Raw genomic sequence first — 19,758 nt, forward strand, 5'->3', positions numbered from 1 at the left:
ATAATCGTCGAAGCCCGGGTTCACCACAATTTTTATTCCATCATCTTCAACCGTAGGGTTCAAGATGGGGCCTTTGGGGCCTTGTTGCTTCGGAGGTTAAACGGACCGAGGGGTGCAAGTGCCACGGTTTGTGGCCGACTGCCGATGTGACTTTCTCCAACAAGGTCATCAACTGTCATAGCGATTTAGCGACCTACCTCACCTGACTGCCACTGCCGCTACAGTCATCAACCCTCAGCTGACAACTTCATTCTTTTATCACCCTTCATTGCACACCGTATTCTCCTGATACCCGTTGTCCTCGAATGCAACACCTCTCGGTCATTTCCTCATCTTGATCATCTAGATTGGTAAACGTGATAGCGGCAATACAACCAGTGATTGGCAAGGATAGCATCCCACCTGTAGCTGGCCCACTCCTTCGCACAGGCCCCACTACCAACAACAGAAGAAGAGGAGAGAAAAGCATCGTCATTTGCCGTCGGGCTTGCCCACTGCCACTACGAAAACCATAAAGCCAATTTTTGTCGAGGACATCAGTTGTTCTCAACTGCAAACCATCATGGACGCGCTGAGAGGATCGTCGCCGGCTAAGGGGTCAGCCAACGACTCCCCCGAACAGCTGCTCGACATCTTCAAGACGGCTGCCCTGTCGGTAACTAAGCTATATAAGACGTCAGCGGCAGCCCAGACCAAGGCCCGCTCCGATGGGTACCAGGACTGTCTCGATGACCTCCTGTCCTTCCTCGATAAGCAACGCCTCGGTCTCAGCGACGGAGAAGGCTGGCAGATCCGACGTTGGGCCACCGAGCGACTAGAGGGCAGCAGGGACGCTCAGACAGCCGAGAGCGAAGATGAGAGCGACAAGCCTGAGACCGTGTCGTCACCCGAACTGTATCGGTCAACCAACACAACCTCGACAATAACAGTCCGCCCAGAGCCTGAAATGCGAGCCGACTCGGCTCCTCCAGCGACAATAATAGCTCAAACCAGCCCCGCAGCAACAGTAAGCCCGGTTACAGTACCTCAGCAGCCACCGATTGTTGTACCTACCCAGGACAATTTCACATTCCAGTCTTCCATGATGTACCCCCAAGATTCCGATTTGAACATGGCCAACCTCGACCTCTCAGACCGGAACAACGAAAACGTAATCCATCAACCTACATCTCAACCACGTCCACGAAATCACCGATCGGGTCAAAGGCCGAGAACAGCAAATCACCTCGGCCGAGGAGCCGGACAGAAACGCAAGATCAACTTCGCTGAGATATTCGACCTGGGAAGCATAGGGGGCAAGGACATGTTCGGTAGCGGCGGAGGGAAACGGAGTCGTCACGCATGATATGCATGTATGGATCTTTGATGGATGTCCATACCACCAGCGAGCGATTCTGGATTGCAACGGGTCCCTTCTCCTTCCGATACCCAACGGGAATAGATAAATGACGCTGAGCATGTCTCTTTACGATCCATTCATGACAGGGCTTGGGCATGGCACGGCGCGGCACAAGGGGTGGGAAGGGCATTTGAGGAGTTATCTAGCGGTCAATATTTTGGCTCCTTCGAGGAGGCTGCATCGGTCAGGGGGTCTTCACTCCTACAAGATAACTATAGCGCTGACGTTGTCTCCATACGACGACTATGTGGCTCTTTGGGTACTTGCTCGAAGAGTCCGCAGGTATCTATCACCTGCGATTTGTACATAGCCTGAACCCCAATATCATCAGCAAATGCTGATGGCACTCAATTCTCCAACTGTAAGCGTGCAAGTGGTGTAGATTATGGAGGTTGTGAAGCCGAAGGGAAGAGATTGGGCATGTGTTCTCCAGTTGTAGCTATCGGTAATACCGGGCATGTGTGGCATAGAAGACACTGGCACTATACGATATATAATTCCTTTTCTTCTTTTCGTGCATTGATGTACCAAGCAAACTAGAGTTGGTAGACATTCTTCCAAATCAAAAAGGGCTTGTTACACCATGGCATCTCTCTGGTTTAGTGGTTGGGCTTCAGTTTTGAAGGCTTAGAGTAACTTGAAGGTACAGAAAACCCAGAGACTCTGCGTACATAACTTGCTTGTCTTTTACCTTGTTCACTATCAGCTCAGCACATCCTTGCTACTATAACATACCACACAGCGAACGTCCTTTTTACAAGATTATGATTAACTTGAAGTACGTTTATAGGTTTTCCACTTATTTGTCTATGAGTAGTGTAGCGCTGTTGGAACTGGGTTCAAGGTAACGCGGTAGGTAGGTGAATCTGAGCGCTTTAACAGATAGTAAAGGTAATGAATACAAGGCTTGAATTTGGTTAAATCATCATCTACATACACGCTATATCATCACTTCATCATCACCTCTGTATTTACCACTCCCATCAACCATCTTCCTCCTTGATATTATCACTCCTCGCCGAAAGCCCTACCATCGTCTCCGGCATCCCCAGCGGCCGCGGTATTGCTGATTAGCTCGGACTCCTCCACCATCACCACTGCTCCCCTTAGTTCCATTATCACAATCGTTATTATAGATATACGCCACCACATCCCCTGCCCAAACGGCGAGCGGCACACCATCGCGGACAACTTAGAAGAGGTACATGGTGTGCGGGCAGTCAGTGCAGGATTGGGAGAACGAAGCTAGGGAATAGTTCGGAGTGGTGTGGTGCATCCCCAAGATAGGAAGGTCTTGCCAGACAGGGGAGGGGACGACGGTTTCCGGCTTGGAGACATCGGGCCAAGTGGAGCCGAGGATGCTGTTGGTGTAGGTGAGATTTCGGTTTCGATGCTTTGGTCTGGGTGCACGTGTTAGGCTGATCTGTATCTGAAAATAAATGAGGATTACGCTTGGGGACAAAGGTAACTTACCATGTTCCGGTCCTGTCGATACTAGAGGCAATGGGTGTGTGCCTTGCGCAATCTCTTCTAGGTCGAATTTTGGAGCGAAGAATTCCATATATACCAGTAAGTGGGTTATCCGATGAGTTAGGAGAAAACAAGGAAGTCCTCATCGCCATATACTTACCAGTAGCCGCTGTCAAAAATGGCCGTATTGCTTCAAATCTTCCGGACACATTTCTCGGCCGAAGTCTTTACTAAACGAGATATGTCTACATCCACGTCTCTACCCAGCCTTTATATCACAAGCACCAACAACATCCCATTCCCTTGCACATTCAGCCACTACCGCGGCATACCACAAATAGAAGTGCCACCCATTGAAGGTTTGTACCGTCACCAATTGAGTCAGCAGGACCCGCTAGTGGTAAGGAAGGAAGGGATGGAATTTGGATGATCAAAGTGAAACTCTTGGTTTGTTGGGCGAACTCCATGACCCTCAAATTGCCCTTGGTAGTGGATTCATTTCCGATTCATCACAGTGACAACTTGAAGCCAACAGCGGGATATTCCCATTCGTCGAATCCACCGGCAGATTCATGACGCCTAGGGGCGCATCAACTTGCCACCTCCAAGACAAGTCTACTGTTTTCGGTTTGCTAAGAGTCCTGGGAGGAGCTTGCAGACGGTAATTCGTTCGAATTCAACAACAGAAGCAAGCTTACTAGATTTAGGCAATAACCAAACTCGCACAACAACCGAACGCTGCGCATAGAGACGCCATGCCATCCTACCCATTCCCCGAGAATGCTTCCTAACCAGTCGTATTTGTTCCATAGATCCCATGTCCTCCGTATTTTCCAATTTAGTGTTACAAGCTCTGTCTGGGCTTCTCGATGCCTTTGTCGCACAATTGAACCGTCCGTGGTAGCCATGGGTATCAAATGCAATCGACCTAAATCAATGAAGATACACACGCACTGCTGAAAATTTGCTCTGCTCTGATATCTAATCCAAAATAACAACCTTGCTCTCCAACCATTTCGTAAACCTGACAGTGGGTGCATCAACGCCTCGCCAGAAGACGTCAGCCGCCCAGATGACCAAAGGAATGTTGATGAAACTGGCGAGGATGAAACCGGTGTTGTATGCGTAACCTTCGGTGCCGGTCAAGCTCCAGGCCCATTTTTCAATGATATATCCGATCGTGTGCATGACGGGGCCGTGCATCAGGTAGATGGCGTAGCTGATGCGCCCAAAATATTGTACGAACGAGGTGTTGAAGACGCTCTGCCACTGGGGTGAGCGTGCGACGCAGAAGACGAATATGACAGATCCGATCATCTGCCAGTATCGGTACTTGTCGGAAAACCATTCTGGAATCAGGGTGCCCAAGAACTGCCAGCCTGGCATGCCTTCGGTCCCCAAGTCGGGTTCGCACATTAGATACAAGGCCGGGATCGATAAAACGATCCACATCAATGCCTTGGGGCATCGTTTCCGCGTAGATGGCGTCTCCTCGAAAGGGAGTATGGATCTCGCGGATGTTTGCGAAGGCGGCGGGTTGTGTGCTCCACGGATTATGTCCAATTCAGCTAGGCCCATACCAGCCAGGAACAGGAACATCTCCCATCGATCGTTTCGTAGGACAAACCAGGAGATTCCTGCCAGACAAAGGAAGCGCAGTCCAGTTCGTAGCCTTGCCAGCCCGAACAACACAAGGAACAGCATCATGGAGCACCGGTACTCCACGGGTATGGTCCATAGATGCACATCATAACCCGTGCTTCCGCCAAACTTCTCCCAGCCCCAAACATGGACAAAGTTGAACATTTCGGTGCCCCAACGAGAAAGCTCGTCGTTGAGCGTCTCTTTGCGCTGCGGATGGAATTCGACAACGTTTCTGAAGAATTGTTTGTCGTTGGCGAACTCCTGATTGTGTTCGTAGAAGCCGAGCTGGAGGAGGATGAGAACCATGAATGTAGAAATGGTCGTGGGAAGGAAGAGTCGAAAGCCCCGCCTGAAGACGAACGATGACATCGTAGCGGCAAAGCCGTCGAATGTGCGACTGCGAATTTGCTTCAACGGCTTCAACGATAGGGCGTACCCTGAAATAACAAAGAAAAGGCAGACCATGGTTGGTCCACTGACAAGTAACCGGACAAAAGGGAGCTTCCATATTTCGTAGTTTGCGTTGTTATGACCCCATCCTTCTGCTATTGCGAATGCCGTATAAAAGTAATGACAGAAGAAAACGAAGAGCGCGGCTAAGCCTCGCATGCCATCCAAGTAGGCTGTTGGCCCAATTCTATCGTTCCGTGAGCGCTCGCGGGTAAGTCGGTGATGTACGAAGCTGGGTGTCAGGAAGATTGCCGTCCGTAATATCGTGGAGCTCCATGATGAGAACCGTACTGCTTTACAGTATGACTTTGCGCTTGTGATCCATCTCCGCGTCGAGAATCGAGTCTCTATATCCGCCCGGCCGCTCTCGCTTTCCACATCAGATAGCGACTTCTCCTCGATTAAAGACAGCTTCTCCTCGTGGGAGAGGGAAAACTTGGAAGCAGCATATCCGTACATTGTCCGGCAATGTGGGAAGATGAGAGCAAAGAGATTTACGGAGGGTCATCACCGCCGGGTACGAAATAAAGTCAAAAGATGTTGAACGAGCTGCGGAAGTGGTGAGAGTAAATGATTTAGACACGATAGTCCTCTCGGCAACTTTGCCGACGGATGGGTTGAGCCAAGCCGACCTGTGACAAGACCTCGCCTCAACCATTTCCATGGCTGCCGCGTGGAGCTTGTCGTGGAGTATGTATGCTACCGCCTTGCTTGCTGACAAGTTGCTACTGGGTTGTGTTGTTTCAGGTTTTGTGATGCACGGTGGTAACCAGTGCAAAAAGGTTAACTCAGCAACATCTTGCCAACTCAATCGTGGGGCTTTTGCTACACTGAAGTAAGATAAATACGAACAAATGCGGGTGTCCGTGATTCCTTACCTGACTATCTTCATCTGGGGATGCCCCATCACAGAGGAATTCACCCACTTCCAAGTAACGCATCACAATTTCACGACGTGCCTAGTCGCTGTCATTCTGCAACAGATCATTTCCGAGAAGAGATCTGCCGTCTGAAAACCCTCATAGACTCGGCACACTGGAAATCAATAGAGTGCAAGGAGTATGCAAGCATCCCAGCATCTCTTGTGACGGTCGAAGTAAGGTAGGATCCCTGATCTCGCCGGGTGGATATGATCGTCGATAGGATCCATGCGTGCCGGTATGCTATTCCGAGACAGTCGATCTGCAGGAGAAAAGCTTGGCTATTACGGCTAGGTCGCTTTGGGCCACTGCCTCCACAGTTCCAATGCGGCCATAGAGTCGTGCGGTGTTCCAGAATGGGGGAGCATTTGAGATGTTGAAACGTCCAATGTGTTGCTGATTGGAAAATGTGGACAGACGAAAACCAGATACCTCAAGTAGGTGTGCACAAGCGAGGTTGTGGTTATCTCTCCACTTGAACTGAACAGGAGCAGAGGCAATGACTCCTGTCAATGATTTGATGGCTCTAGCTATTAGAACGATAAACCTAACGATGGCATAATTAAGGATGGATACCTGGATCTGGATCGACCGACCTAGATTGCTCATGGAAGTGTGGACGATTCGAAACGGGTTACTTACAGAAAATACCGACTCGGTAATGTTAATATAATGTTTGATTACTTATCAATAGGGCATACCTACTTTAGATGCATGCCCGCACCCTTGCGCCCCTCGAGTCGTCGCTAATGCTTGGGATTCGTCAAAATGCTCCTACGCAGAGCTGGGAATAACGAAGTTCCTCTGCTTCCTCTGCTAATGGGTCTAGAACCTGTGGGTGCCCTGGTCACAAGGCTGTTGTGAATTTGACAGCCGGCGGATTGAACCGATTACCGTGGCTCGAGGCTTTCAGGTTTGTATCAGCAGCGAGTCCTTTACCACCTTGACTCGCATCGCAAAGAATTTACTCTCATTTGTCGCGTGTGTGCGTAATTTTTAGATGCTATTTGAAAGTTGACAACCGCCAGGCTGTCTTTCGCTTGTTGAATTTACCACAGACGCAAGGCTCTTTGCTCGCCCCTACCATCCGATGTCGAAAGCTTGAGTTGGTGAAGTCGCTCAACAGGCGTACGTGACCCTGAGGTGTTATGGAGGAGAACTGATTCAGGGTCTTATATGGACCTTGTGCTTGCAATAAATATCTAGACCAATACGTCGGTATCATTGATCCGGGTAGTCCTTGGCTTTCCTCCTTAACATCCGAAATCAATTTTATGCTTTCCCCCCGGCTACACGTATGAGTCCCATCCGCGACCAAAACGCCATCTGCATAGCACCTCGCCCTAGAGCCATGAATCAAATCCCAAAACAAAGTCAACTGAACGACGATTCCGCACGCTGATGGCATGGTAGGGCAGAATAACCTGTCCAACCCAAACATCATGCGAGGAGCGCGGCACGCGATTACGGCCGCTTCGAACGTTGTTGTGCTGCCTGAACACCTGATGAATGTAATCGAACGATGTGGTGTGATGTCTTGATGACCTGCCAGGACAGGATATTGACAATATCCCAACAGCCATCCCACTTCATCCCGTGGCTGCTAGTTGTCCAACCAGTCAAGGAACTCGGGAGTGAAATAGCTAATCACAATAGTCGCTCCTGCCCGGAGGATGCCCTCGGTCACTTCGAAAGCCATCGTCTTCAAGTCGAACACTCCAGCTTTTGCTGCAGCGCAAACCATGGCATACTCTCCACTGACGTGGTAAGCTGCGACGGGAAGGTCCTTGCCCAGTTCTTTAGCATCGCTGATAATATCTAGATATTGACTGGCAGGCTTGACCATGATGATATCGGCGCCTTCATTGATATCCCGCACGATGGCACGTCGAGCGAGGCCACGACCCCCAGGGGGGAGTTGGTAGCATTTGCGATCTCCGAAAGAAGGTGCTGAGCCGGCTGCGTCTCGGAATGGGCCGTACAAACATCCAGAAAACTTGGCCGCGTACGACATGAGCAAGGTTTTGTGGGCAATACTTTCGTCGATGAGCTTCATCTTGATAGCTCGAATACGGCCATCGTTCATGTCGGAGGGAGCAACGCAGTGTGCGCCTGCTAGAGCGTAGGCCACAGCAACATCAGAGATTCTGTCGACGGATTGTCGGTTCTCCAAGGTGCCGTCCGAGCTCAAGATTCCGCAGTGGCCATGCGACGTGTACTCACATAAGCACACATCCACGACGATGAACAGCTGAGGGAATCTTTGTTTTATCAGACGGATAGCCTGGATGACTGGGCCTTGAGGGTCGTCGGCAGCGGTGCCCAGGGCATCCTTGGTACCTGGCTTCAGAGGTACACCGAATAAAATAACGGATCGAAGTCCTTTATGAACTAATGGCTGCAAGAAAGGGACCAGCTTATTGACTCCACGGCGGTATTGTCCGGGAAGGGATGGGATGAGCGTTTCGTCGTCTTCGAGGTCGGACACGAAGAGAGGGTAGATGAGCATGGACTAGCGACCCGTTAATTAGCCACTCCGCATGTGTCTTGACAGTCTACTACACACCTTTGTCAATTGACGCTCGGCTTGCCATGAGCGGGCAAGAGGATGATGATAACCTCCATGTAGTTGACTTCTGATATCGCCAGCGATGCTCACGCTTGTAGCTGCTGTACTGGTGTAGGACATAGCCCGTGAGATGCGCGAGGCGCAATCATCGACTGTAGAGACGGAAGTGGCGGTTCGTGGCGGTGGCCGACGGGGATTGTTTCCATCGCGAACGGATAGCTCTTGAACGAGGCTTGAAAAGGACATCTTCGGCCGGTGTTTGGGTGTGTAGTTGTCTTCGAGAGGTGACAGCTTGGTCGTTTCGAAATTATGGACACTGGGCTAAATAGCGCACAGTCGCTGAAGTCAATGCGCAGGAGACAATATGTAACGGAATGAGAACAGCCGCCGGTAAGAGAATAAATAGTACTTGAAGACGTAGCGGAGGAAACTGTATCTATGTTCGGGATTCGGAAGTTTATAACAACCTCATCAGCGTTGGCGCATCCTTTTTTCGCCCCTCAGGGTTGCCTAACATTGGCCCAGGCAAGTCGGCGGCGGCGTCTTCGGCATTGGATTGGCCATTTACGCGTTTCACTTCTTCCATTATCCAATCGCCTCTGTTGTTTTACAAAATAAATTTGGGGCCCCGACTCCGACTCCTATAATTCACTTGGGCGAGGGTAAATTCTACAAAATATGCAACAGTAATCGCCCGCTGCCTGTAAATATTCAAACAGTTACAGCACAGATACTGGCAGTAGACGCTGGGAGTCTGCCGTCAGCAGCTTCCTAAACGAACATTATGCCGTCAGACAATTGAGAGACCCAGTGAGAAGGGCTCCTCTGGAGTGTAGTACAGCTCGGATGTTACACTGTGACGCTCTTGCGGTTGGGCTGTTTACTCCTGCTAAATTTGGTAGGTTGCATCGAACTGGCCGGCGATGATGTTACTCGTAACATTGATGGGTGCATTAACACTGCGTGATTGATGATTAGTTATCTGGCGTCTGGTATTTGTCAACGGTTGTTGCCGACGTCATCTTTACCGTCGATTTGGGATGTAGCAACAGCTTATCTCTAATCTGGCGGGAGTGCTAGATGCGGGAAACGCGTTCACCAACATCGTTCTACTTGTTGCGTTAGGCAGTGCTGCACAAAAGAGTAACCAAATTAACCACTATTTTTGACTGCACTCCCATTTTCATGGGATTATCGAGAATCTTACTCAACGTCATTCCCATTCCTTATAAGAGGCTGATTGATTCTACAGCAGGAGTAGATTTTATTTCGAGGAATCCTTCGACTTTAAGCTAGTCGGGTCTCTATTAAACTAGCGAACACCTTAGTTTAATCGGGCCCTACTAGTTAACATACGTAGGGGCTACCTTCTCAAGTTCCTTCCTTAATTACTAATTTTAGGTTTCTTTCTAGATAGGATTATAGTGTACGTAGAAATGGTTTAAACTATCTTACTACTAACGTACGTAATTACTGTATGAGATCTTAAGCTTTATATTGACCTAGTGACAGGGGGTTTAAAGGGTATTTTCGGATGAAATATGCAAGTAGCCGTGGAAAAGCATTACTGTAGTAGTGGTCATAACGTGGTTAAAATCGAGGATGATCGTCGTCTACAAGGGCCGATAATGACCGACAGTAAAGCATTGTATGCATGCAAAGGTGGCCACAAGGGTCCTCACTACGTGAAAATGTTGGTGACAGCTGGCAGTTGTGTCAACGCCAACTACGCTGATTATTGCATGGAAATGAAGTCGTGCTCTCCGCCAGGCCTGCATCCAGGATATGAAGCCATCTTGTAGGGGATGAATGGTCAAGGTCGCCACTCAACTAAGCAGTATACTGAGAATGGGGCAGCCAATATAGTCCAAATTTATTTTTCTTTTACATATATAGGTTGGTGACAAGCCTCATATCTCATATCTTGACAGTGCACTTGTCGGCCATTGAGTCGCAATTTGTCATGCATACGTGCAGTCGTGGATGGAAGAGGATAGACGCACTATTTTGTCCTATAGACAGTCATATATTTGCTGGAAGCAGACTCACTTGATTTAAGGGGAAGAGGGAAGGAAGGGTAATAGGGAGTCGGTAGCGTAGTTTCTATGGTGACCTAAACACCACTTTTACTGGAAAATTCATGGATATCTCTGTTTCATCTCAAAATCAAGAATTAAAGATAGTGAGGTTTGGTCGCATACTGTGGTATGCATGTAATGGAGAGAAGCAGAAGGAGAGAAGAGGCCGAAGTTTGAACAAGCTAATGTGGGATTCACCGACCTTGTTTGCTTTTCTGTTGAGGCGTCACAGTCCACCGTAACTCACAACGTTGATTTACAAGGAATGCAATTTGCAAACAAAAAATAAGAATCATTGAGAGGAGTTGCTGCTTATGAGAGCGCTAACTCTATACTTTCTCTTTGTATTTTCATAATCGCTGAAGTATATCAAAGCATTCAATTATGTAGTGAAGTTCAAATTGAATATGGTACTTTGCTGTCATACAAGTCCTCGACAGTATCGTACATATCTTGTCATATCATAACATGTAAACACATTTCGCTCGCTTCCAACGTCTGTTTGGGGTATCATATTGTTCAGTCCTCCGACTTCTTATCTCGCATCTCTCCAACGTTGTTGTGCACCTAGTAAATGCGCTTGGTGCGGGTACGACGGCTTCCACGGCCGTCAGTACCTCTCATGCGGCGAGTGCCAGCAGCCTGATTAATCGATTAACTTGATGCTGGAGACGGATTACGAGAGAACATTAGGATAGATGACTAACCTTCTCGCCAGGGCGGTGGGTCAAGGTGCCCTTCAGCTTCAATATGGCGCCTGAGATCTTATCTCCAATGGTAGCCTTGCGCTTCTGGTGGTGGACGACCTTCTTGCGGCCGAACAGACCGTGGCGAGTAGTGGTGGTGGTTGTAGTATGAACCATTTTGATGATTGTTGTTGTTTGGTCTGGGATATATTTTGAAGTAGTTACTGATTCGCAATTTGGTTGCTTGCTTTGGGACTGAGTTGGATGTTGTTGTCTTTGTTGGGAGAAGAGAGAATTGATGTAGAGAACGAGTATAACACCTTTCTTATATGTTGAATTCGAGCCGCTTGGAGACTTGGCCAGAGGAAGCTCTATCCAGGTTGTAACCAATGATGCAAGACTGGGATACGGCAAGGAGCCATGACATCAAGCCCTACGTAGCTCTTTGCAGATCCGGGTTCGCAGAAGCTCCCCATGTTGACTTATCGCCTGGTGGTGTGGCACGCGCGGTTGGGCATCTCCTCATAGCTCAAAAACTGGGCGCAATGGTTTCCGAGTTCACGCTGCTGCGGGTTAGCGCAGGCCAGACCCTCATGACGCGCGGAATCGAAGTGGGACACTACAGTCTTGTCGCAAATCAGGGACCTGCGGTGCTCGTGGGTGAAGGTACTATGGTAATCGTTGAGGCTGAGTGGCTGGTGGTGATGTCATTGCCCCTCAAGCCACAAATTTGTTAGTTGACATGAGTTGAGATTGTGTCCGAAACCAGGCTGCCGAGGGGCACGATAGGCCTATTGGTTGGTAAAATCGGTGTGAATGAATTTGGAGGAGCTCAAGTGTGTTTCATAATATGCTCTTATGACGAAGATGACGAGAATTATGCGGTTGAATTGCAAACCTCGAAGTGCCGTAACCAACCAGCCTCTACACTCATAAGATACATCCACTAGCCTATAATAATTGTACATTTTGTAGACACCACCAAATCACGATCGGGAAATTTCGAGAAGAATGCTGAAACTTCTACGTCATATCTGATTATGAATCTTCGCGACACATGGGGTCATTACCGCGAAAGTAGACTAATGGAAGTCAGGCTGAAGTGGATCGTGAGGATCGGGGATACCGTCACATTGTGGCTACGGCGCCGGAAGTGCATGGATTGATCGCACATTGGCATTCTTAGAACAGTTCATCATTCCGCAAGTTAGAGGCTTCTCTTCCCCTTATCCGTTTCGGTCTCAATCGTTCCAAACGTGATCATATCAGCAACCTTAAACCCCAACTGTCTTGAACACCGCTTATGGAAGCTACTTCTTGGTTGAAGGTGAAGTCAGGTTTGCCTTGATCTTTGCCAAGTCCTCCCCCGAGAAGCCAAGTTTGTCGATGACAAACTGCTCGTACCCTCCATACTCTCTCTGCAGCCCGGCGATGAAAGCATTCCAGCAGGATGCCCGCAGACTGCACATATTATAGAACCCGGGCTGTTCTTCACTCTCAGCCGAGGTCCCCGCCATGGCGAAAGCCAAGAGCCTCTTGCGAACGGGTTCCGTGCCGATACGTGAGAGCAGGTAGTCGAGTGTGACCACATCTGGCGAGGCTCCAGCGAGTGTGAGCAGGAGTCCTCCCAAAACTCCGGTTCTATCCCGCCCCGCTATTGTATGAAGTTGTTAGTCAACCAGGCCGTTCTCTACACGCCCGAGGACAGCTGATGATTGGTTTGACTTCACATACCCACACAATGAACCAGAAAAGGATCCTGAGGTCGATCTTTCACATGCTCAAGAATGACCTTCCACGCAGGCTGATAGAAATCTACCACTTCCAAGTACATTTCCTCATATCCCACCTCTCCGCCGCCCGAGAGGAACTTGTTCAAGTCTAGATGAGAGTCTGGCCGCGAGCTTTGAATCCATGTATTCTCAATATCCGGAATGATGGGATCAGGGTCGTGCTTTCTTTCCTTGGGCGAGCGCAGGTCAAAAATCCGTTTGATTCCTAACTTCCCCGCCAGCACCGCTTTACCGTTGTCCGTCAGGTGGCTGAGAGACCCAGATCGGTAGGCAAAGTTGGCCCGCAGCGGACTGTTGGGCACCAGGCCCAGATCGCGGGTGTTGAATGTGCCGTCGACGAAGACGAACGGAGGCTGCAAGATGACGGGGCCGAACTGTTCTTTTGGTATCTCTTGGGCAACGTCAGTTTCGGCAAGCTTGAGGAGGGTCACGGTGTCGGCCATGGTGCTCATTACAGGCGGGTGCTTTGCGATGCTCTCCAGTGTAAGTTGATGCAAAATGCTGGACGGAAAATCGTTTAATAAGTTTGTCTCTTATTAGATGCGGATCTCGTGGTTACTTTTCCAATTGTATTAACAACGGCCTTTCTTCTATTTCTACTTGAAGCTGGTCGGTTCATATGGGACGTTCTAAGCACGACCTCCACTCTCATTGAAGTTCATTGAAGGGACGCTCAAGTTACCCCGCCTCAGTCTACCAATTTAGCTATAGGACTTCACTTCAACCCCAGAATGTTAAACCTCAAGCGATTGTCCTGAAGCCGACCATTGTAAATACAACTGAAACAAGTCAGTATACGCTTTGTCTTCCGAAACGCGCACCACTTTTAGCGTCAAGTAGCATCTCCTCGAACTTTGGCAGCCACAAGCGAGGGGTTCGTCCGATCATGCTATTTCTATTTCTAGTTCATGCCTTGTCAAACTCCCAATCATCGCAAGATGCATCTACGACAAGCTTCATACCTGCACATCTAGCCTCGGAAGATTGTATATATAACTGTAGCCACTAATGGACAACTTTGGTATTGCCAGCATACTCTGATCCTGCGGTTGATCCTTCTCAGACGACGTATCCGTCGCCAAACTTACCGTATTATTATTATTATTATTAAATACGCCGTAGGCTCGAAGCCCCCGGTACCTCTGCTAGTACTCCCGTATGTCAAACCGTGCCCTAATGGCTGGACTAAATACATACGCTGCGTCGTCGCTTCGCCCTATTGGCGACTGCGTTGCGTCCATAACTTACCGTATGATATATGTATATATTGAATCACATCAAAGAGAAAGGCTTCTTCTTAACGCCATCCTGTTTGTACATTCTACAACAATCCATGGATGCTGCAATGAGATCAATTTGACATTCAGACACCATACATCAGCCGCGATAAGGCGCCATCATGCAGCGGCAGCGTATCATCATCCTTGCTGTCTGCGTATCAATTAAGTGGGGTGAGAGTTTAGGTGAATAACTCCCGAATGTGTCACCACAGCACAAAATGCCTATTTAAATTCTCGCCCTGTTCTTAAGGCGGTTGAGCAACTCAGGAACAAGGCATCGTTAACATTTCAACAACCTGGGCCATCATGATTTAGCGATTCTTTTACAAAGACAGCGACGCTCTTTCGAGGTCCTACTTCCATACCGCACCTTGAAGAGCCTCGAAACACACTACCTTCAAGGTAGTAAGTCCCGCATGGCTCGGTTCCGTCTCCCAAAACTTGGGAGTGACAAGTCCCCGTGGCTGTACACATCTGCGGCTGTGGTTGGTCTTGCCGGGTTGATTAAGCTCCGGGAAGGCGTCAACAATTACCTTTTCTCTGAGACACACTGCTATCAGTCGGTACGAACGCACTGGGAAGACGAGCCGTATGCGAACTGCTTCTCTGTCTCTCCTTCAGGTACCTTCTCCAAGGTCTTTCGGGAAACGTCAGATACGCAACTGGCCAAGAGGGCCGACACCGGCCATGTCATTCCTGGGCTATGGGACGGCCACGGTCATCTGCTCCAATACGGCGAGTTTCTGAATGCGGTCGACCTCTTTGGATCTGAGTCCATGGAAGATGTGCAGACTCGCGTTCGAGGCTATCTCGATGATCACCCTGGTTTCGGTACGAGACATGAATGGGTCAGAGGTGTTGGCTGGGACCAAATGGCTCTCGGCCGAATGCCAACGGCTGTAAGTTTGAACCCCTAGAAGCAACGAAGCAGGCCAGGCTGACCGAATGAAGGATGACCTGGCTGGAGATGACCGACTAAAGGGACTCTACATCATGCTAGATCGTGTGGATGTCCACTGCATATGGGTTTCGCAAGCTGTTCTCGACCTCTTGCCCGAGTCCTTGCCCGATATTCCAGGGGGTGAAATCGTCAGAGAGCCAGGAATGGGCGTATTTTGCGACAATGCCATGGATATGGTAATGGCCCTGTGGCCCAAGCCGGACAACAAAATGAAGCAGAGGTTTGTCAAGAGCGCCATGGAAAAACTCAATGAAGTTGGACTCGTTGGGATGCACGATGCTGGAGCAACCCCTGAAAATCTGGCTCTGTTCAAAGAGTTGGCAGGAGGCGATGACTGGACAGTACGAGTCTTTTCCATGCTTGAATGCTACGAGCGTGATACCTACTGCCCGGATGAAGTGGAGAAATACATCAGCAAGGATGGCTTCCTACACATTCAGAGTGTCAAGTTGTTTGCTGGTAAGCTTCTGTTCACCCCTATTGTGGCATTGTTTTGACATTTGCAGATGGTGCTCTGGGTAGTTGGGGAAGTGCACTCATCGAGCCGTATAGTGATCGACCAGACACTTCAGGATCCCTTCTTGTCAATACTTCGGAATTGACAGCAGTGACGAAGGCTTGGGCGAACCATGGATTCCAGGTCAATATTCATGCTATTGGTGATTTAGCCAACCGATATGCCGTAGATGCTATAACTGCAGCACTTAGGGAAGTCTGTCCCGGCCAAAGCCCGTCGGAATGTCAAGCGCAAAAGCGGTTCCGCATTGAGCATTCCCAAATCATCCACCCAGACGACCAAGCGCGTATGCACTCCATTGGAATCATTCCCTCGATTCAGCCCACACACGCCACTTCAGATATGGTTTATGCAGAGAAGCGACTCGGTAAGGAGCGGACAGCAAAGGAAGAATATAGGATGCATTCCCTGCTGGATATTCACTTGGTCCTTGGAAGTGATTTCCCGGTTGAGCCATCAGATCCTTTCCAAGGTATATATGCCGCGGTGACCAGGAAGAACCCGCACACCGGACAAGGGACAAACGATTATCCTGACGGCTGGCACATGAGTGAGGCACTGAGTCTGGACCAAGCCATACGGGGGTTTACTGAAGGACCTGCTTATGGTTCTTTCCTAGAAGGAAAAGCCGGCGTGATAAAGAAGGGTGCATTTGCTGACTGGGTGGTTCTGGACAAGCCCCTGGAAGAGATGCACATTGAAGAGTTCCGATCTTTGAAGGTCCGTGAGACGTGGGTTGCAGGGAAGAGGGTGTATAAGCGCAACTGAAGACATTTCTGTCAATCGAGATCCTGGGAAGAAACGGCATTTGCGGTGTGTTGGACTAGACTTAGATTCGGACCAAAAAATAGATGACGTAGACGGTCAGGACAAGAAGCTAAGAGACTCTGAACTAGAGAGCGTTATGGACTTTTCAAGATCATGAACGGAGAATAAGACAATCATAAAGAAGCCTTGAGTTCCGCCATTCTCTCGATGGCCTGGTTTCTGACCTGCTCGACAATCCTACCAGCGGGCATTACGTTTTTCACCAAGCCTACTGCAGTTCCACTGGATGCATGTCAGTAACAGTTATGTAGCGAAGGCATGTGGAACGCAAACTCACCTCCAGTAGACATTTCGAGAATTGTCACCAGCGGCTTCAGTCTCCTTGTACTTTGCAATATTTTCCTCCAATGGCAGACCTGCCTGCTCATCCCGGATCGACGGGCCTGCGATGGCTCTCCCGTCATAAAATTTGGGCCAATGCGTCACTCCTTTGACACTGTCATGCAAATGTGATCTAGAAAATAGTCAGTGAGCACGCCACTCCGTTAACGCGAGAAAGGGCCATGCATACTTGACCGTGCTGATCCCCCCATCCTCAGCCCCCAAAATGACCTCCCTAGCATGCCCCGGCGCCGACGACTCGTCGGCAGCAATAAACCGCGTCCCCATAACCACCCCATCCGCACCCAACACCAACATAGCCAATAACCCGCTCCCATCCACGATACCTCCCGCAGCAAAAAGCGCAACCTCCTTCCCGTCAAACTCCTGCCGCAGCATCTCCCTCACCTCGGGAACCAGACTCACCACCCCGGCCCCTTGGGCCCACTGATGACCGCCCGCATCAATGCCTTGGGCTATGATCCCATCCGCACCGTCTTGCATAGCTTCTCGGGCTGCGGCTACGGAGCCCACTTGCACGAAGACTTTTAGACCCCAGAATTTGCCTGTTTTGTGGAGCAGGGGGATGAGTTGCTGGTGGGGGCGCGAGGAAGGGTCGGGCGCGAAGAGCCAAATTACTAGGGGTTTGTGTTTGATTAGGAGAGGGGGGATGGTGGAGGGGAAGTGTGTGGTGGTGCTGTGGTGGAAAGTGAGGAAGCCTATGCCGACGGGGAGGGGGGTTTCTAATTTGTCGTTGAGGTTGAGGATTTTGCGGGCTGTGAGTAGTTCTTGGTCAAGGGTTTGGAGATTTGCTGAGTCCGAGGTGAAGATTGATCCGCCGGGAATGGTGCCTGGTAAGTGTGAGTATATTGAGTATAAGGCAGGTAGGTGGATTGCGTGCAAATTCCGGGGGTGGGGCTGATGGTTGGAATGAGGTGAAGTGAGGGTTTAGTTACCGAGACCGCCGGCCTTGGATACTTCGGCTGCTAGGGTGCCGTTTGAAGTTGCTAGCATGGGGGCGCTGATGACGAGAGGGTGGGAGATAGTTGGGAACCACCCTTTCAAAAGTCGGTTCATGATAGCCGTTTTGGTCTTTTTACCTTGAGAACGATGTTGGAAGTAGTCATTCTTAGGTATTGGTGTTTCTGCGACAGCCGGTTATTCGATTTGCGGGGAAGCAACATTACAAACCAAAAGGCAATTGCTGATAACGTCACCCACAGGTCAATGCCCCACACGGGTCTTTGCCCAACTTTTCACGACCCCCCAACCTTTAATCTTAGATAGATCAACAACAGCCCGTATTCATCCAAGAAATTAATCAGAATTCTTTTCATTATCTGTTTCTACATCTGCCAGACAAGCTCGCGCATTATGTCCAGTTCCTCCGCAAATGCCACAGCGCCTAGCACCCGTTGCCCTCCTCCTTGTAGGACGACTACTTTCACCCTCTTCCTCACTTTCCAAACCCGTATCACCCCTAATAGCCCGTAGAACTTGTGAATCTTCTATATTAAGTGGCCCACCATACTGGATTTGCTTGTTTTTGGTTCTGCGACGTTTGCTTAGCACATGGTTAGTCTCACGAAGCTCTTCGTTCTCGCGACGCAAGATAACATTCTCTTGCATCATTGCATGCGTAGCCTTTGCAATCGAGTCAATTGAATGAAGAATATGCGTCGGATAGCTGTCTTGATGCCTCTGAACGCTATTCTTAATCAACGTTGACTGCGATTCGGCTTCAAGGGTGGTAGTAGGTGTCTTAGAAGTCCAAATAGGGGGTAGGAGTTCTGGGTCGGCAGAGGGTCCACGCGCGACTTCTGCGACATCCAGGGCAGATAACCCTGTCGGGGTCAAAAGGGACAATTCCAGCTGCTTCGAAACCAGATCTGATGTTTTGTTCAGTAAAAGCAGCGCCAAACGCCTCCAAAAAACCGGCAAGGAAATCCTCCTTCGCAACGTGGGTATGATGCTGTCGCATCAAACCCTCAACAAACACACCGTACGCCCGTTTCAAAACACTAAAAGGCACTAAGTCGAGAGGCTGGAGCTTATGGGACGAATGGGCAGGCATAGGAAGGGTAATGATGTCATGGTCCTTGCAGTATTGTTCGAAATCCATCGAGTGATGGCTTTCGTGACCGTCAAGGATCAGGAGGCGTTTGACACCCTTCGTACGATCGCGTGTGTGCAGATCGAAGTGAGCTGCCCAGCTGAGACCAATATCATTCGTTGTCCATCCGTTGTGGGATAGATCAACGACCCAATTGCCCGATAATGTGGTGTCGCGATACCACGAAGCGAGGTGAACTTTGGCCGCGAAGATGATGTACGGCGGCACCGCTCAGCCTTGGGAATTGGCCGCCTGAATGACAGTAACCCATTCCCTATTACCTTGCTGGGCTTGCCTAGGCCTTCCACGTCTTTCGGTACTCGTAACGACCATGCCGGTTGAGATCATGCCCATTAAAAAGCCCGTCTCGTCAAAGTTGTAGATATCCTCCGGCTGGATGCCGTGCTTCGCTATTGTGTCCGCAACACGCTTAAAATAACCGCGATACGCGACAGGATCTTCGCAGAATGCCCGCTGGTAATCGATTCGACGATTTAAACACGTCCGGAGGTCTGGTTGTCGCCGTACGAAGCTCGAGGCCCAGTTCTTGCCGACGGGTGACGCGTCGCGGTTGCGTCGGAGGATATTCGCCATTTCTTCAACGTATCGAAGCCGGGGAGGAAAAGTTCGCGAATCTAGCTCAATTACGCGTCGGGTAATCGTATTCTCTTCGGTTTCGGTCATTTTCCGTTTGGACATGTTAGTAATGTGTAATGGTTGTACGCCTTC

General features: G+C 49.6%; 8 protein-coding genes across 8 annotated transcripts; 2 read left to right on the forward strand and 6 right to left on the reverse strand.

Moving 5' to 3' along the window:
* Positions 1 to 562: 562 nt before the first annotated feature.
* On the forward strand, positions 563 to 1,345 carry BCR38DRAFT_406675 (uncharacterized protein; the record flags this gene model as incomplete). The annotated part of the gene is made up of 1 exon (XM_040858078.1): positions 563 to 1,345. One exon carries the CDS (start codon positions 563 to 565, stop codon positions 1,343 to 1,345), a length of 783 nt encoding a protein of 260 aa, XP_040719064.1.
* A 2,505-nt stretch (positions 1,346 to 3,850) lies between these two features.
* BCR38DRAFT_482264 (acyltransferase) lies at positions 3,851 to 5,422 on the reverse strand (the record flags this gene model as incomplete). The annotated part of the gene is made up of 1 exon (XM_040863478.1): positions 3,851 to 5,422. The coding sequence occupies one exon, from the start codon at positions 5,420 to 5,422 to the stop codon at positions 3,851 to 3,853; it is 1,572 nt and encodes a 523-aa protein (XP_040719065.1).
* Positions 5,423 to 6,584: 1,162 nt separating this feature from the next.
* Positions 6,585 to 7,427, reverse strand: BCR38DRAFT_138646 (uncharacterized protein). Its single transcript, XM_040853614.1, has one exon. The coding sequence runs from the start codon at positions 7,325 to 7,327 to the stop codon at positions 6,887 to 6,889; it is 441 nt and encodes a 146-aa protein (XP_040719066.1). The 5' UTR covers positions 7,328 to 7,427; the 3' UTR covers positions 6,585 to 6,886.
* Positions 7,428 to 7,486: 59 nt separating this feature from the next.
* Positions 7,487 to 8,698, reverse strand: BCR38DRAFT_482265 (delta-aminolevulinic acid dehydratase; the record flags this gene model as incomplete). Its single annotated transcript, XM_040863479.1, has 2 exons — positions 7,487 to 8,395; positions 8,450 to 8,698. 2 exons carry the CDS (start codon positions 8,696 to 8,698, stop codon positions 7,487 to 7,489), a joined length of 1,158 nt encoding a protein of 385 aa, XP_040719067.1.
* A 1,671-nt stretch (positions 8,699 to 10,369) lies between these two features.
* BCR38DRAFT_406678 (uncharacterized protein) lies at positions 10,370 to 11,393 on the reverse strand (the record flags this gene model as incomplete). The annotated part of the gene is made up of 3 exons (XM_040858079.1): positions 10,370 to 10,464; positions 10,502 to 10,565; positions 11,238 to 11,393. 3 exons carry the CDS (start codon positions 11,391 to 11,393, stop codon positions 10,370 to 10,372), a joined length of 315 nt encoding a protein of 104 aa, XP_040719068.1.
* Positions 11,394 to 12,381: 988 nt separating this feature from the next.
* On the reverse strand, positions 12,382 to 13,693 carry BCR38DRAFT_424305 (protein-tyrosine phosphatase-like protein). The gene is made up of 3 exons (XM_040859645.1): positions 13,550 to 13,693; positions 12,952 to 13,492; positions 12,382 to 12,871 (listed from the first exon to the last, which is right to left on the reverse strand). The coding sequence occupies exons 2-3, from the start codon at positions 13,459 to 13,461 to the stop codon at positions 12,527 to 12,529; spliced, it is 855 nt and encodes a 284-aa protein (XP_040719069.1). The 5' UTR covers positions 13,462 to 13,492; positions 13,550 to 13,693; the 3' UTR covers positions 12,382 to 12,526.
* Positions 13,694 to 14,348: 655 nt separating this feature from the next.
* Positions 14,349 to 16,817, forward strand: BCR38DRAFT_138751 (amidohydrolase 3). The gene is made up of 3 exons (XM_040853615.1): positions 14,349 to 15,188; positions 15,241 to 15,709; positions 15,757 to 16,817. Exons 1-3 carry the CDS (start codon positions 14,706 to 14,708, stop codon positions 16,533 to 16,535), a joined length of 1,731 nt encoding a protein of 576 aa, XP_040719070.1. The 5' UTR covers positions 14,349 to 14,705; the 3' UTR covers positions 16,536 to 16,817.
* BCR38DRAFT_482269 (uncharacterized protein) lies at positions 16,709 to 17,993 on the reverse strand (the record flags this gene model as incomplete). Its single annotated transcript, XM_040863480.1, has 4 exons — positions 16,709 to 16,817; positions 16,873 to 17,049; positions 17,107 to 17,767; positions 17,873 to 17,993. The coding sequence occupies 4 exons, from the start codon at positions 17,991 to 17,993 to the stop codon at positions 16,709 to 16,711; spliced, it is 1,068 nt and encodes a 355-aa protein (XP_040719071.1).
* Between the last annotated feature and the right edge of the window lie 1,765 nt (positions 17,994 to 19,758).

Source organism: Pseudomassariella vexata (genome assembly GCF_002105095.1).
Source record: "Pseudomassariella vexata strain CBS 129021 chromosome Unknown BCR38scaffold_3, whole genome shotgun sequence".
NCBI lineage: Eukaryota > Fungi > Ascomycota > Sordariomycetes > Amphisphaeriales > Pseudomassariaceae > Pseudomassariella > Pseudomassariella vexata.

Coding starts and splice junctions, on each gene's coding strand:
- BCR38DRAFT_138646 (XM_040853614.1), bottom strand. CDS start 7,327: ATGATGTTTGGGTTGGACAGGTTATTCTGCCCTACCATGCCATCAGCG.
- BCR38DRAFT_424305 (XM_040859645.1), bottom strand. CDS start 13,461: ATGAGCACCATGGCCGACACCGTGACCCTCCTCAAGCTTGCCGAAACT. Junction 12,872..12,951: donor CTTTTCTGGTTCATTGTGTG/GGTATGTGAAGT, acceptor CTTCATACAATA/GCGGGGCGGGATAGAACCGG.
- BCR38DRAFT_138751 (XM_040853615.1), top strand. CDS start 14,706: ATGGCTCGGTTCCGTCTCCCAAAACTTGGGAGTGACAAGTCCCCGTGG. Junction 15,189..15,240: donor TCGGCCGAATGCCAACGGCT/GTAAGTTTGAAC, acceptor GACCGAATGAAG/GATGACCTGGCTGGAGATGA. Junction 15,710..15,756: donor GAGTGTCAAGTTGTTTGCTG/GTAAGCTTCTGT, acceptor TGACATTTGCAG/ATGGTGCTCTGGGTAGTTGG.